The sequence below is a fragment of the Hippoglossus hippoglossus genome, chromosome 24 (genome assembly GCF_009819705.1).
Source record: "Hippoglossus hippoglossus isolate fHipHip1 chromosome 24, fHipHip1.pri, whole genome shotgun sequence".
NCBI classification, from domain to species: Eukaryota; Metazoa; Chordata; class Actinopteri; order Pleuronectiformes; family Pleuronectidae; genus Hippoglossus; species Hippoglossus hippoglossus.
Genome location: NC_047174.1, coordinates 8,570,652 through 8,586,973, shown reverse-complemented (window position 1 = coordinate 8,586,973; position 16,322 = coordinate 8,570,652). Strand labels below are relative to the sequence as shown.

At 42.1% G+C, this 16,322-nt stretch overlaps 2 protein-coding genes across 3 annotated transcripts in view; one reads left to right on the top strand and one right to left on the bottom strand.

The window, feature by feature from the left end:
- The first annotated feature begins 4 nt into the window (after positions 1-4).
- Positions 5-14,107, top strand: cdc40 (cell division cycle 40 homolog (S. cerevisiae)). Its single transcript, XM_034580369.1, has 15 exons — positions 5-236; positions 616-702; positions 1,243-1,372; positions 1,477-1,563; positions 1,675-1,814; positions 1,998-2,094; positions 2,218-2,357; positions 3,583-3,657; positions 3,981-4,026; positions 5,802-5,903; positions 7,129-7,244; positions 7,594-7,727; positions 10,814-10,890; positions 12,901-13,045; positions 13,527-14,107. The coding sequence occupies exons 1-15, from the start codon at positions 45-47 to the stop codon at positions 13,702-13,704; spliced, it is 1,746 nt and encodes a 581-aa protein (XP_034436260.1). The 5' UTR covers positions 5-44; the 3' UTR covers positions 13,705-14,107.
- mettl24 (methyltransferase like 24) overlaps positions 8,538-16,322 on the bottom strand; it is a 37,152-nt gene continuing 29,367 nt past the window's right edge. Inside the window, exons 5-7 of one of the 2 annotated variants that reach the window (XR_004613312.1) lie at positions 14,661-15,600; positions 12,609-12,615; positions 8,538-8,550 (exon numbers count right to left, since the gene is read on the bottom strand). Coding sequence is in view for 1 of the 2 variants with exons in the window: in XM_034580371.1 (XP_034436262.1) it covers positions 15,283-15,600 (318 nt within the window). In the remaining variant the exon portion in view is untranslated. Of the gene's footprint in view, positions 8,551-12,608; positions 12,616-13,966; positions 15,601-16,322 lie in introns of those variants that run through there. The other variant, XM_034580371.1, reaches the window with a different exon arrangement.

The window sequence follows — 16,322 nt, the reverse complement described above, 5'->3', positions numbered from 1 at the left end:
GGAAGTCCCGCCCTCCCGCTTCCGTCGAATTCACAACATCCAACATGTCTGCCGCCATAAGTTCCCTCGTTTCGTACGGCAGCGATTCGGACTCGGACAATGAGTCGGAATCGAAAACCGCTGCGGGGAAAGTGGACCCAGTGGATCCGGACGCCATGGCCCATCTCAAGCCTCTTAAGTCTGAACCCACCATGACTCTGGCTCTTCTTAATTCCGCTCCCGAGGTCGCCGTGAAGGTAAGCTAACGTAGCTAGCTAGCTAGCGTTAGCTAACATTACAGTGAAATAGTTAACTGCTGGTCGCATTGTGCTTAAATATTGTTAACCTACTGTTTCAGCAAATAAGATAAACACTTGACGAGTATTTGTTTATTTGAGTTGCGATAACAGTTGTGAACCAAGTATAAGTTGTAGCGGGAAACTTTGAGGTTGGAGCTAGAGAGGATGTTGTGTGTTAGCCTGTGAATCTACATCAAACAATAACTTGCTTATCGTTTAGAAAGAATAACAGTGTATCATCAACATTGCCTCCGTGTTGAGTTTTTACTTTTACGTTCATCATCTGATCCTGCTTGTAAAACACAAAGTTATAACGGATTGTCTATCTTCTTGTCAGGAGGGTGTGGAGACTGGCATACATCTGGACCCTGCGCTGAAAGAAGTCACCTACAACCCGACATTTGAAACCCTGTTTGCACCAGAGGTAATCACTGAGCTCAACCCAATATCAAATATATTAGCTACTGTATTAAGATACTGGATGTAATGAGCACACAGCCTACATGTTGTATCTTACTGGATTTGGATGTGTTTACATGAATAGAGATGTTCAGGTGCAATTTCTTTCCTTCAAGATACTGATTCCGACATCGGACATTTCAATATCAGCTAATACTGAGTTCTGATCTGATACCTCTGTATTTAAAAGAGTAACAACTACCATCCCTGTATGGAAGTGATGATTCAGCATCATTGTTGTATAACTTGGCTCAGGTTAAACCATTTTAAAAGCAAATGCATCCAGACAATGAATTGCTAGTGTTGAGATTAGCAACACAAGAGCCAAGTCTCGACACTGAAGTCCTGCATATGGTATACGTTGTCGTTTTGCTCGTGGGACTTTACAGCGGGATCTATCTAAACAGTACATTTTAAATATGAATCAAACAGAAGGACCCTGTCAGTTATGGTTCCATAAAAGGTTACCATAATATTGATTTTGTTTTTCTATTATTCCCCATAGTTTGGGCCAATGAATCCGTTCAAAAGTCAGCAGATGTCTGCCCCAAGGAACATGTTGTCTGGCTTCGCAGAACCTGCTCACGTCAACGACTTCATGTTTGAGCAGCAAAGGAGGACATTCTCCACCTTTGGTAAGGAGCCCATTTCTGACCTCTGTCATTGGTTCGTCAGATGTGATTGATTTACTCTTTGAATTTGAATGACCTTTTTATAACTCTCTCCCCTTTGCTAATAGGTTATGCTCTAGATCCCTCTGTTGACACACACGATGTATCCACAAGTAGCTACATTGGTGCAGTAGAAGACGCTGAGAAAAATAAAGGTAATGATTAAAAGCAATTGGTCTACATCTGGCCACATACTTACAACTATATTTTGAATTAAGTATTTAATGGAAGATCGTAATTGTAATCTCTTGTTGCTCCTCCTGAAGGGTTAACTGTGTTTGAGAGTGGACATACAAAATCTGAGAAAAGGAAAAAGGTCAAAGGCGGAGAAGCAGGAGAGATTGACAACTTCCTTGGACCCTGGGCAAAATATGCCGATGAGAAGGATTTGGCCAAACCAACAGAGGTATTTTTTATTCCTATATATTGTTACTAAGACTGCTACTTTTCACTCAATCAAGTAATTCCCTTTAGCTGAAAGGCATGAACTTGCACTTTAAATTGCTCATCTTTTGCATTTGTGACTGTATCCAAGAACATAAATGATTGTTGTTTGTAACCTTGGTTGTGATACATTTTTATTTTACAGGAAGAGAAGAAAGAGCTGGATGAAATCTTGGCCAAGAGACAGAAGAGGGGAAAGAATGAGGAAGAATCTCCAGCAGAGGAGAAGACTATTCTCCATGGTACTGTTGCCCTCTCTAATTTAGACATTTGAACAGCTATGGCACTATGTGCTTTTAAAAACACATCCAGATGCTGCAGGATTTTTTTCACACATTTTGTCTTTTTTTTTGTTCTTCCTACAGTTAAAGACATGTATGATTACCAGGGCAGGTCCTACCTCCACGTTCCACAGGATGTGGGCATCAACCTGCGTTCTGCAGAAGTTCCAGACAAGTGTTATCTGCCTAAGAAACAGATTCATGTCTGGTCCGGACACACCAAGGTCAGGCACAATCATTTGTTTGTCTTTGTGAATGGTCCATTATCTATCAGTTATAAAACCTTGCAGCTGTAAATATTCTCTACCCAAACTTTGCTGATAAGTTCTAATACTGCAATGGTGGATACTAATGATTTTGACATGCAAAATATGAATTGTGTGTCTATGAGAGGAAATTGTATTATGCATTTGATTTTCCAAGACTAACAAGATAACAGCCTTATACGCACAGCCTTATACGCACAGATTGTCCCGGCCATATCAGATTGTATTCATTCATTCAAAACACCGTCTTTATAATTTAAATATTAAGGCAAACACTGGGTTATTCCAAGAAAGATCTGATTCATGCCTCAGATCTGCCAGTGTGCTTGAGGGAGAGAAAAATCACTCAAGTTTTAAATTGGCTCCTATCAGCTTTGTGCAGGAAGCTACACCCCTCAGAGTCTAATTTAAAATAAGAAGAGTTTGAAAAGCGTGTGGAAGCACTGATGTTGAGATACTATTGAGCCGGCCGATGCGTGGTCGCCTAAGTTTTTAGAAAGTTTTGAAGAGTCGTCATCATTTTTGAGACTGTTACAGAGGCAGAGTGGAAGGTGAACACACTTTATATACCCTTGTTTCATCATGACTCAATTGATGTCTCTTCTGAAAACTGCTTTAATACCAGTTGTCTGGGCCATGTCCAATTAAGGTCAATAGCGTTAACATGCACAGTATTTTGTGTGGACAATTGAGATCTAGTGCAGCTTTTCCATAACAGTAAGCAATGATTTTAACACTTTTAGCGTAGAACAATTATAACACTACCGCAAAAGAAAAGATAATGACTTAAGAAATGTCCCACAAATCCAAAAATGCACATAAACCATTTTATAAGCCTGGTCAGAATTTGTGTGATCTAAGCAGTCATGAATACCTTAAATGTCAAATGTCAAAATCATCAAGTACAGTGCCATTCTTTACTATAAGATTGAGAATATCTGTCTGAATATTATGGCAAGTGTTTGCCCAATAGTTTTGCTTGTAAATGTTTAGGGATTGAGCCTCATTTCTGCTCTGTGTGTAGTTCAAGTCATACCAAATATATTTTGTGCTAAATTCACGTCTGAAAATGTACAGAAATGTGGTTTCAGTGCTGTTGGGGCCAGTGGCTGCAGTTGTGACTAGCATACTCAAGATAAAGAGACTAATGTGATTAAATCTCTAAATATAATCTATTTCCCAGGGTGTCAGTGCGATCCGACTATTTCCTAGCTCTGGCCATCTACTGCTCTCCTCCTCCATGGACTGTAAGATCAAGGTAAATTCTCACAGAAGCTCATGAATGATTATGTAATACTTGTGTTTTGATATGGCTGATTACCATGTCACTATATGATCTGTAATGTTTTCTCATATTGTGCTTCTTTTGAAAAAGGTTAAAAGCTAATATCTACAATCACCATGATCTATTGTACTCTACAAACTGCATTGTAGAAAACAGCTTTTTCTTTTTATATTTAATGTGATGCTTTGTAGAGTCTACAAATGATCAAATTTAATATAAATTATGTAGTGTATTAATGTAGTGATGGGCTCAGTGATGTCAAATCTATTTTCAGTTTTACCTCCTTCTCTCCACAGCTGTGGGAAGTGTACGGCGAGAGGAGGTGCATACGGACGTTTATTGGTGAGTAAGCCTAGATCTGCGCTCATAATTCTATTTTTGGTGAATATTGACTATCCACTGTATAAAATGGTGACATAATATTGTATTATTATTATTTTATATAAAACAGCATATGATTAGCAAACATGAAATCTGCTGGAGGTCTTGAAGGCAAACTGCATTTTGGGAAATGCAAACCAGGAACAGACTGAGCTCAGCATTACTTTAACACTAATGACACGTCTGCTGACCGTTGACAGAAAGTGTAGGATTTTTTTTCTTGTTGGGGTCTGGGGTGTTTAGGCTAATGCATGCAGGTCACTCTTACACTCTTCCAGAGACAGCACGCTGTCAGAATAGAGATTGTTTGCAGCCCCGGTTCTGCTTGTCAGCTCCTTCACAGAATATGCATAATTCAGCAGCCCCGGGGCCGAGGGAAACGAGGGGCAGGGGAGAGCACTAGACACAGAGAGGAGCCGGTGCACGGGAAGAGAGAACACAATTTAGGCGTGAATAGCCTGAATTAAGGTGTGTGTGTGTGTGTGTGTGTGTGTGTGTGTGTGTGTGTGTGTGTGTGTGTGTGTGTGTGTGTGTGTGTGTGTGTGTGTGTGTGTGTGTGTGTGTGTGTGTGTGTGTGTGTGTGTGTGTGTGTGTGTGTGTAAAAAGCAGCAGAGATGCAGCTGATGATGTTCATTGTTTTTCCATCAGAGCGGCATTAGAAGTGCAAAGATACATTGTGGAGAATATACTACTTACTATGTTTATTGACTTCTCAGAGTATAATTCATGGATCTCGATGAAAAAAGATCTGACATGTTTAGGGGACTGATATTTTTGCGTGGGTGAAATTTGGTGTGGGTACAAATAGAAAATCCAGATCCAGTTAATTTAAACATGGTTTTTTTTAAGGGGACTGTTGGTCTTTGGCTGAGCTATTCACTCTGCTGGGTGCTGTTCTAGTTTTATTTCATGTATTTGGAGGATTTGGAGATTTTTTTCAGAAAGCATTCTAATAAATTTTCTTTATTTCATTTACTTCTACTAAATTTATTGCAATGCCCATTATCTTCGAATGCTTGTAAGTATCACCAAGCAGTGGAAACAGTCAATATATTCGGATGCAGGGCATTAATGAGTATGCATTTCATTATGTGTGTATTTTCATATAGTCAGAGACAAACCGTATATTTGGTAATGTCTGCCCTGCTTTCAGTACTTTGTGTATCTGTGTATTCCTGCATATACACACACGCCATCAAAGTTGTCTGTGGTGGCAGCGTTGGCTTTGGTCTGTCAGCGAGCAGGGTTTAGAGCCAGCTCACAGGCAGACACTTAGCCTCAGTGGGCCCTGTTATCGCTGGGGAAACGGCGCGATCCTGATAAAAAGCCAGCTTTAACAAGGGGGAGCATCTGTGAGCACCGAGCCCACTGGGACCTCACGTCTCCCTCCCTGAGAAAAAGCCAAAAGGCTACGTACGTATACTGGGATTAGGAAGAGAATAAAAGAAGGTGGAGAGCAGTTGAAAAGACTGAAGGAGGATGTGTTATTTTGTTCTCACTCTCTCCAAGCTCATTTAATGATTCTATTCCCCTCGTCTCCCACAGCCCTCTTCATCTGTCTCCCTCAACATCCTTTCTTTCCCATAACCAGATTTCACGTCCCCCTCAAATGAATTGTGTATCAAAGGAAGGCTCCTGGAGGAGACTTTGGAAATAAGACATATGAAGTGAATTTTCTCTGGAAAATGTGTATGTATTTGTTTGTAAAATGTGTGTGAATTTCCTCTGTGTGTTAGGCCACAGCAAAGCAGTACGAGACATTTGCTTCAACAACAGTGGGACCAAGTTCCTCAGCGCTGGCTATGACCGCTACCTGAAACTGTGGGACACTGAAACAGGTACGCTGATTTGCCCTTTATATGGACTGTTTAACCACACACGTACTTTTCAAATCAAAGCCACAGACTGTGTGTACCTGAATCCCGTCACTAGAGCTTCTCAGATTTGCTGGGTGTTTTTTATTTTAGTGATAATGAACAGATTTAATTTTTGGATTGGATTGTTGGTCAGATAAAAGAAGTAAATTGCAGATGGCTGAAGGAAATTGGGATGGCCGTTCATCATATTTCATGGAATAGCCAATTCATACTTCAAAGACAATCTGCAGATTAATTATTATTAATTATTAATATAAATATTCTGATGACATAGAGGTCAATGCAACATTAGCCCCAAAAGACATACTCTCATAAGAACATCTTATATTGTTTCACACATATCTTATAATCCCACAAATACCATAAACTATGTACTCCAAAATATAATAAACATATTAGACCTTTACAAAATTCTGAAAAAGACATTGAGAAGAAACACGAATAAATAAATAAAAGCATATTACGACTGTAACAGGCCAACATTTAATTTGAGTATTTGATGATTATGAATTTTTCAACTTTAAGTTCTATAAATGAAACCAAATTACATGTGATCTCGATGTGTGTGTATGTGAACCGTACAGGTCCCTGTCGTCCCCTCTGATCATCTGTCTCTATCCACCCCTCTCAACCCAAGACTGCCTGTCCAGCAGAGGGCAGAAAAGAGTTATATCCCCCATTTGTTAATAACAGGATCCCTTGTGTCGACATGTTTTCCAAGTACTTGAGTTAAGAGTTAATTATTTCCTGCAGCTACACATAAAAATAGATACAGAGGTGGATGAGCAGAGGGAAAAGTTAACAGGGGGACCTTTAGCATCGGGGAGAGCAGGAACCCCTGAAGTTCACATACACACGCAGGGATCTTTTCTTGTTCCAGATTTGTCCCAATTTCAGTTAAATCCCTGACGACACTATAGAACTGAAGTTGGTGAAAAGCTTTCATTCAAAATTGAAGGGTTTCCGAGTGTAGTCATTGTAATTTCCTGTTCTCTCAGCTCCAACAGTGGTGGTAGCATCAGCCCCATGGGGATTCATCTCTGCTGAATGAACACATTGTGTTACGCCTGAGCTGTTTCTGTCTGCGGGGACGGCCGCAGACTTTTAAACAACTTGAGTTTACGTTTCTGAAAAGCCACCGTGGATTATTCTGGAACTTTGACTTTCAATTTGCTTCCCTCCACAGGCCAGTGCATCTCCCCCTTCACCAACAAAAAGGTCCCGTACTGCGTTAAGTTCAACCCGGACGAGGAGAAGCAGAGCCTTTTTGTGGCCGGCATGTCGGACAAGAAAATTGTTCAGGTAGAGTTGGTATTTTCTGCAGCTATCACCATCTCCCCATGTATTCCCCAGTTGTACAAGTGTACACAGGAATTTCTGTGTATACCCCCAGTGCTCATAGTAGCATGTAATACACACCTTAACTTCCAGTGCTCATGTGCGTAGTTGTGTGTGTGCATGCTTCGCTAGAGGTTCACTGGCTGTGACTAGAGCAGGTCATCAGCATCTGGGTGGTCGAAAATATGTAATGCTCAAGAATGAGTGAACAGCGTTGCACAAAAAAAAAACAGCTGATCATCATCAAGTTGCAGTTTCTTCACTTGTCAGAGATGAATGTATTAACCTGTGCTCTGTCTCTGATCTTTGACAGTGGGACATCAGAACGAAGGAGGTGGTTCAGGAGTACGACCGTCACCTGGGAGCCGTCAACACCATCACCTTTGTTGATGAGAATCGTCGGTTTGTCAGCACATCAGACGATAAAAGTCTTAGAGTGTGGGAGTGGTAAGTACAGACTACTTTAAAAATATGATGTAGTATTTGGAATTTAACTCTGCTGTTTCATAGTGTTTGCTGCAATAATTCTAAGCAAGGCGTATAATCCCACTCCCCAAAACAGAGTGGTTAATAAGGGAAGACTGTGTTTTCATTATGAACAGGAAGGGAAAACATATCTTTTGCTTTATCATGCAACAAAAGTTAAATTGGTCTTTTCTGTGCAACAAGAAAACCAAGGACAAACTATTAACACACAAAACAGTATATTCTGTCCTGAACCTCTCATTAGACATTAATAAGAAGAGCAGACATCAACAAACCTCCAGACGACCCTGCACTGTACTGTTCACCCAGCTGTGCTGCTAATGTGCCCTGAGTCACAGCCTCTGCCGCAGTTTGCCTGCTTCACATGCATCTGTTACTTGTCTTCTTCCCCCCCTGGAGTTAAACATTGTCCAGTGACAATGCTCCAACAATAACCCCAGTTATTGGAATGAAAAGATGCGCTTGGATGACTGGCAGGTCAGATACATGGAATTCTCCTTCCTATCCTGAAATTACAGAAACAAGACACATACATGTTTTAAATGAGCTCATTTATTTATTGAAATTGTCCTTGCATGGAGCCAATCAGGAGAGACCACGAGGGCCGCCTGCGGATTGGTCCTGTGGTGATAAACAAATGTCTGTATTCTTTGCCCTGAGGTGATAAATATTTAAAGAGCAGCTGATAAAGGAAGCTTCCTGTGGATTTGGGAGGCATTGTATGGATAAGAAACTTCCTAGCTCTCTTATTTTTTTACTCCGTAATAAGAAAAATGGGGATTAGCTGCTAAAACGGTTTAGTTTCTCACACAAGCTTTAAGTCAGAAAGTTGAAGGGCATATTAAAATATCAACAAAAATGTGGAGCAATTTGAAACATATCCCATGACTCTACTTTCTATACTTGTCTGAGAGGGGGGGTGGTCCCATGGGCCTTTTGTTGTGCAGCGTGGGAGCGAGCATGCGAGTGGTATGTCGGGCTAAAGAGTGGCTTTACTGTGCTTCTTTCTCCCACGGATGCCACCTGGCTCTGAGCTCCTCCTTTGCCTCCTTCGCCTCCTTCCTCTTGGAGCCATTCCCCTCTTTTGAGAGCGGTTACATACCAGCATTAGACTGAATTGCCCCAGAACAGTCTCACATCAGGGGAGTCGAAGCCAAGGCTGGCAGAGACGGGCAGGGTGAGAGCAAAATGCCAGATGGTTAGAAAACCTTGTGAGGCAGCAAATTTACAAGTCATTGGAATCACAGTGCGAAATGCCCACATGTAATTCAAATTCTATCCTTGTTCTTACACACATATTCATGAGGATTCTGGGGAGGCTACTTTATCTGCAGCAGAGGTTTGTCACAAGGGAGCGAAGCGTCCGCAGTACCCACTGGAGGAGGATTAGATGTCATTTAGAGAACAATGAAACTGGGTTGGACACAGAATGAAGGACATTGTTGGAATTACATACGATGAAAAGTGAACTGCTGAGACAGCCAAGAAAATGGCATTTTCTGTCCCACACCATTCACACACTTGACAGAGCAATCAGGGACATTTAGGGATTCAGTATCTTGCCCAAGGACACTTCAGAGTGCTGAATGGAGGAGCGGGGCATCAAACCAACGGCCTTCTGGTTAGTGAACGCTCCAGATCCACAGCTGCCCGTAAGAGTACACAGAAGTTTAGTCAAACCAGATTATGAATATTTGACAATTTAACCCGAACCCTGACTATTGAGCTGCAAGATTTTGAGTTGGGTTCAGTGGGACATTTAGGGCAACAGTGACATTTACATGAAGTAATAACAAAGAAGTTCTCCCTCTGATGTGTGGTAACTACGCTGAGAACGTATTAAGTTGCTGCTAAATGTAAATCCACCATTTCTAACCGGAAGGCAGAATTAACATTTTCTCAGAGCCTGATCAGGCAGCTGCCTCCATCTCACTCAGCCTTACCCTGGGTCAGGGTCCGCAGCTGTTCTGCCTGACAAACTGGACTTTATAAGTTAAAAAGATACAAAAATCCTGTTTCTGTTTGCGCCGTTGTCCCTGAGCTTGATCGACGTGAAACAGCAAACAACAGTACCATCATCTATGATTCATGAATATCTCTTGTGTGTAGATTGTTTGTCATATGTTTCTTCCCTTTTATCCCCTCACGTTTTCCAGTTCAGAACAGGAGATCTGGTGGCTTTGTTATCTCGTCAGAGTTTAGCTTGTCTGCAGACATTAGCTCTGACAAACCCGAGGGGCCCCTTTTAATGTCTGACTGTGTACGCACACATGAATCCGGGTTTGTTTTATCTGTCTGAGGGACTGCATTTCTCATTTGTCTGTAGTCCTTGGGAGTCCATTTTTGGTCTTACTCCCATCACTTGACTCCAGCTGTTACTTCTCAGTGAAAGAAACAGACGTGGCTTTAGTTTAAGCGGGGAGCAAGATGTGTTGACGGCTGTTGCTCTTTAGCTCTTACTTGAAAGGATCCCACACACACTGAAGACAGAAAGACACATTTTGTTTGCAGCATGTTCTAGAAGGTCAGCAGAAAAGAAAACACAACTTGCCACGCTGTCATCCTGGCAAACACACACACACACACACACACACACACACACACACACACACACACACACACACACACACACACACACACACACACACACACACACACACACACACACACACACACACACACATGCTGAACTCTAAATTTGAATAATCTTCTGCAGACAATTTAAGATTAAATAGCCAAGTTCCCTCTCTCTCCCAAAGCAGGGAGACAAAACGGATTAATGAATAATTGGTTGCCGGCACAGTCGGTGGTGCAGCATCAAACACTTACTGACATGCAGTAGCTGTAAAAGCGACACCACCTGATCCTTCGCTTTAGCCGTCCTCTCTTCAGAAGCAAGCGTGTAAGCAGCTGCAGTGTGAAACAAGCTACAGCTCTTTGAATGTTGTTTTTTTTTTTTTCTTCTTCAGGGTCCTGCTCGGCGTGTTCTCTCATCCAGTGTTTAACCCGTTTTCTAAAGTAATCACTGTGCTTTGTGCCTTTTTCAGGGACATCCCTGTGGACTTCAAGTACATTGCTGAGCCCAGTATGCACTCCATGCCAGCTGTGACACTCTCTCCCAATGGTGAGTAGACAAACCGTGGCAAAACACACACATACACACACAGTGCCGATACCTCTAGGGAGAATAAACCTATATTGCCAGATTGAAGCTGCTGGCCATTGCTCAGCAGAACTAAAATAAGGGGCGGACTGAGTTCAGCTAATTAAAGGTATGAGAAGGAAACATTCAGAGCCTGTCACTGGATCAGGATTGGGCCCAATTAGGAACTATAGACAGACAGGCATACTCAAATACATGCATGCATACATACATACATACATACATACATACATACATACATACATACATACATACATACATACATACATACATACATACATACATGCATGCATATAGTTCATACATGACCTGATCTATCCAATCCTCTGTTTGCTCCGGGTGCACCAGCTGTCACAGAGCGCTGTTCAAACACTCAAACACTCCTGTGAACTGCAGAGCACACAGCAGCCTGCCGTTTCAATTAATGACATGTCGGTGTGCATCAAAGAGGGATGATTCCAGAAAGGTGGATTCCAGAAAGGTATGAAATCTGAAGGGGGGGGGGGGGCTCTGGAAATCCTGTTACCAGTTGATTCAGGTGAGCTGGCATGAAGGAGCTTTTACTGAAAGAAGTCTCTGATCCTTTTTAAATAATAACAGTTGCTTGACACAATGCTTTGAGGTTCGTTGGTTATATTCCTGAGAGTTAGTATTTTATTTTCACAATGCAGACGAGGAGAGGGACTACTGCCTTTACAGATATCACTTGTAGGTACAAGGAAAAATGTGAGGCAGCGGACAATAATTTGATAATGTAAGAGTTTGATGTTGGAATTACACTTGAATGAGAAAATCAATACAACTGTCATGAAGCCTGGATGCAGGGGGAAAAGGCAAGATGCATGAAATCCTGCATCCTGTAGAAACAAAGAAATGTGTCCACAAGTATCATCAAACTCAACCCTTGCTTATTTGTTCCTTCTCGCTCTACCTAATTTGATTCTTTCTTTCATGCACTCTCTCTCTCTCTCTTCCTTTGGGCAACGTTCTTATCTGTCCGTAAATGGTTTGCTCCTCTTCAGCATCTGAACAATCCATGTTTTTTCAGTGGGAAACCGTTGAGTTTTCTCTAATGCCTTAATGGCACCCGGCCCACAAAGCACCACATTCACAATCGCTCTCCTCTTGCCATCTTCATCATCAAACCGACGGAGCCTTAGTGCGCCGGTGACATTGGTGAAGTTGTTTTTGTTCTGCACTAATCGCAGCTGATGTTTTTGTGAGAGGGGATGTAAGAGGACAGACACACACACACACACTGCCCACCAACACCAGAGCGCTTTCTCATAACACATTAATAATTTCCAGCATGTTTCCTTTTAAGAAGTGCACTGAGTCATGTAATGCTTTGACACTGGAGCGCTGCCTCTTATCACTGTGTGGTGACTTGGAGACCGCAGCGTTGTCAGGAGCTGAAACGCTCTGTAAAGTAGATCTCAACTGAGCAGTCACTGATGGAAAACCTCTTTTCATTTTTCACTACAACGCCCTAAACTTCCCAATTTAACAATGGCAGAATGATGAGTTCATAACCCTTCTTCAGAGGGCCGTCCACTCAAAAGCAAATGTCCACATTTTGATGCCTTTGCCCCAGGGTACAGCCAGTGGCCGGAGGCATTTTAAGTTTGTGCTTCTGTTCCATTCTTGTGAGTTATATGTTCCAAGAACTTCAAATTTACAGTTGGACTCGTGGATGAACTGAATCGACTTTGGTTGTGAAAGGTCAAGGTCACCGTGACCTTTAAAAACATATTTTTCTCTTGTGAGCGCATCTCGGGAATCCCATGAGGAAATGGATTCAAACTTGGTTCAAACATTCACTCGGAATTAAAGACTGGAGGTGTTACCCTGCCAGGTTTAGCACATACTAACACATCATGCATCTTATTACCACATCAGTGCTTGTGCAACGTTAACAGGGGTTTTGTGTAGCAGTGTGATGACATGTTTTTTGTCTGTTTTTCTCCGCAGGTAAATGGCTAGCATGCCAGTCCATGGACAACCAGATTCTTATCTTCGGAGCCCAGAACCGCTTCAGACTGAACAAGAAAAAGGTCTTCAAGGGCCACATGGTGGCCGGCTATGCCTGCCAAGTCGACTTCTCCCCAGACATGAGGTAAACATTTTGTCCTTCAATATTTTTTAAATATCATTATGAGGAAATGAAAACAAACTGCAGGAAGCATTTTATTCCAGTTAATGAAAGGGAAAAAAAACAACATTACGGCTTCAAAAACAGCTTCATACAGATGCTTCTGCTCGCCTCTAAAAACCCTTCACATGTTGAAGAGCTGTGGAGAACAGTCTCTTCACGTTATCTAGTGTATAAGTTCCACAAGGAGAGATGAGTAGGACAGTTCAGCTCCCTAATTTTAGCCAAAATACCCATTAAGACCTGTTTTCTCCCCCGCCTCTCACCCACCACCACCCACATGTGTGAACTGGTGTCCTCACTTCCTCTCAGTAGCCATGGCAACACGGCAACTCTTGGCCAGACTAAATACCAAAAATTCAAAAACTCCCACCTTTTGGCAGGTGAAGTGGAGAGAGAAGTCCTTTTTTTAGAGAAGCACTCATGTTCCTTTCCTTTCTACCAGCTACGTGGTCTCGGGAGATGCGGACGGAAAGCTGAACATCTGGGATTGGAAGACCACCAAGCTTTACCACAGGATCAAGGCTCACGACAAGGTTTGCATCAGCGCCCTGTGGCATCCACACGAAACCTCCAAGGTCATCACCTGCGGCTGGGACGGACAAATCAAACTCTGGGACTAGAAACTGCTCTGGGTGGGATATGAGGGGCAAAACTGAACTGGTTTACTTAAGACACAGAACGGGTTTGTTTGTCCCATGGGGTTTGTTAACATTTTTCGAGGTGAATGCCACAGGACTGGTATCCAGTCTAATTGTCGCACTGTTTATTGTATCCCAAGAGCTCAAATTTGTAAACTCCTGTAATGTATCTGTACAAAGATGAACACAAACATACTTTTAAAGGTTGTTTCTGCTACAACAAACACATTTGAGGGCTACTTTGGCTTTTTTTTTTTTCTTCAGTAAATGTTTTCATTTTAATCGGCAGTGTTCTGTTTAGTATACATTTGTAATCCTTCATAAAATCATTTGTTTTTAATTGTCTGACCATCCCTTTGTGGAAATAAACATTCTGTGAAATATTCTTCTTAAAACTACATGTATTTTTTGTCATTGGATCATGGGAGGTGGAGTCCCCACCACCACCGCAGACCAATATCTAACTGACGCATCTCGGGTGCAAATCCAATTCACAGATGAGTTCATGTATTTAAGTTTTATTCACGTCGTAAAGCAGGTGGCAATAAATAATCAAGATCATATATGACACAGTAAAAAGGCAAAAAATGATACGTCCAGTTACCTTGATTAAATTGAGGATTTCTCTGGGTTTTGACATTGGAGCATTTTGGATAATGAATTGCACAAGTCATCTAAATATATAACGTAGGTCTCGTTGTTTTTAGACATTTTAATGAAGAATTCTTGCATATCAAAATTTTTTAAACACAATATAGGTTAACACAAAATCATGAAAAAGAAAAAAACAATTCTTTGTTTCCTTGTTTAATTAAGTTATATCAAAGTATTTGGCAAGTTGTGTAAGTTTATGATTTTTGTTTAGTGTTACATTTTTTTACTAAATTTGTTGATTTTGTGGTAAAGGCCAATTCAACTTCAGAAGAAGATATATACACCTGAATCTTTTCTCTGTCACACATCCTCATTCAAATATCCAATACACACACTGCGTACATGAGACTTTAATAATGCAGTTATTCATAAAATTGTCTTGTTCTGTGATCCAGACATAGTCTAACAAGTTCATCTGCAGGGAAGTGTCCAGACACTTATCTTCTGCCTCCAGAGCAGATCCCATCTTCCTTCCTCCTTTAACATAAAGTGTCTGAATTAATCCACTGTTCTGCCGGCTGCTGTCTCTTGGGTCTGTGAATCCAAAAAGGTTGTCTAATATCAGGCAGGACCGTCTGGCCATGAGCCATACCCACCCGGGTGGGTGTGACTCAGAGGCTGACCTGCAGCCAACAACACAGCCACTATGAGGTAGAACACAGAGACGCCTCTGCAGGCAATTACTCTGCCCCTCTACACGACTGAGGTCATTACAGGCCAGGAGCGGGAGGAGGGGGGGGGGTGTAAGTGGGAGCAGGGATTTTAGCTTTACGAAAAGGTCAAGCCAGATAAGAGCAGGTGTGCTGCAGCAGGAATTCGTGCTCACACTGAAAAATGTACACAAACTCGCGAATTTTAATCCAGTTGCCGTTCCTGCAGTTTATTTTATTTTTTTGTCAATCTGGCTCAAGGCTTCCACTGCGTGTTCACCCAGCTCAGTGTGTAAACACTGCTGGCATTGAGAATATTCTTGTGCAGGAAGAGGTGTGGCTTTGCCGGGTCACTGTGCACATGGAAGAGCCGGAAGTCGGCGCGTTCCAGCTCTTTGAGCAGGCTGAACCAGTACCGCACCACTGACGGGTCGTCGCCGCCCACCTCGAAACCAGCCCAGTGCAGGTGAACCTCCAGCAGCATCTGACCCACCGAGTCCAGAACTCCCTCCAGGATCAGGTTCTCCAAGATCTTCCACTCTGCGCTCTCCATGTCCGCCTTAAGCACGTCCACCTAGAACACGCAGAAATGGTAATAAATGAGCTTCTGTTATTGCTGTGGAATGACACTAAACTGTGGAGTTATCGAACACAAAAGCTATTAGAAGATGAACATGGACGAGTGAAGCTTGGCCTTTGTTCTTGCTGTAGCAGCGTTAGTGATGGATTGGGCGAGAGAGCAGCTTGCTGTGTTGGAGCCGAGTGGGAATGTTTCATAAGATGAATGTTAATAGCAGCCGTAGGTCACATTCATTAAACTGACTCATGCAGGCCCAAGGTTTAACCTCAGGATCCCGGGATTTATCTGAATTGCTAAAGATGTTCATTGTCTGACCTTTACATGTTTAAAAAAAAAAAAAGCACTGCTTTTATTCCATTATTTTCTCAGCTGGTTTATTATGTAGCCACTATATTAGTAGTGACACAACCTGGGGAGAGATTTAGATTACAGGATTTATTGGAAAACAAGGCCCACGGTATTGTCAAGTATTATCACGTTAATCCTTTGAGATACCAGCCAAAGGAAAAACTTGTAGTTCTGCCTTTGTGGGAAGCGCTCACATTTCCACAGCTCAACGGAGAACATCGTCTGGCACCGTGACAGCACAGATATTAAAGTAGCCAAGAAATTCCTCTCCTACTGATGCCTTTGGTGGGGCTCCAGAATTCCCAGGCCTCATTAGTGGAACAGAGCGAGTCTCAGAAACTCCGAAATGTCTTATCTGAGAAGGACCA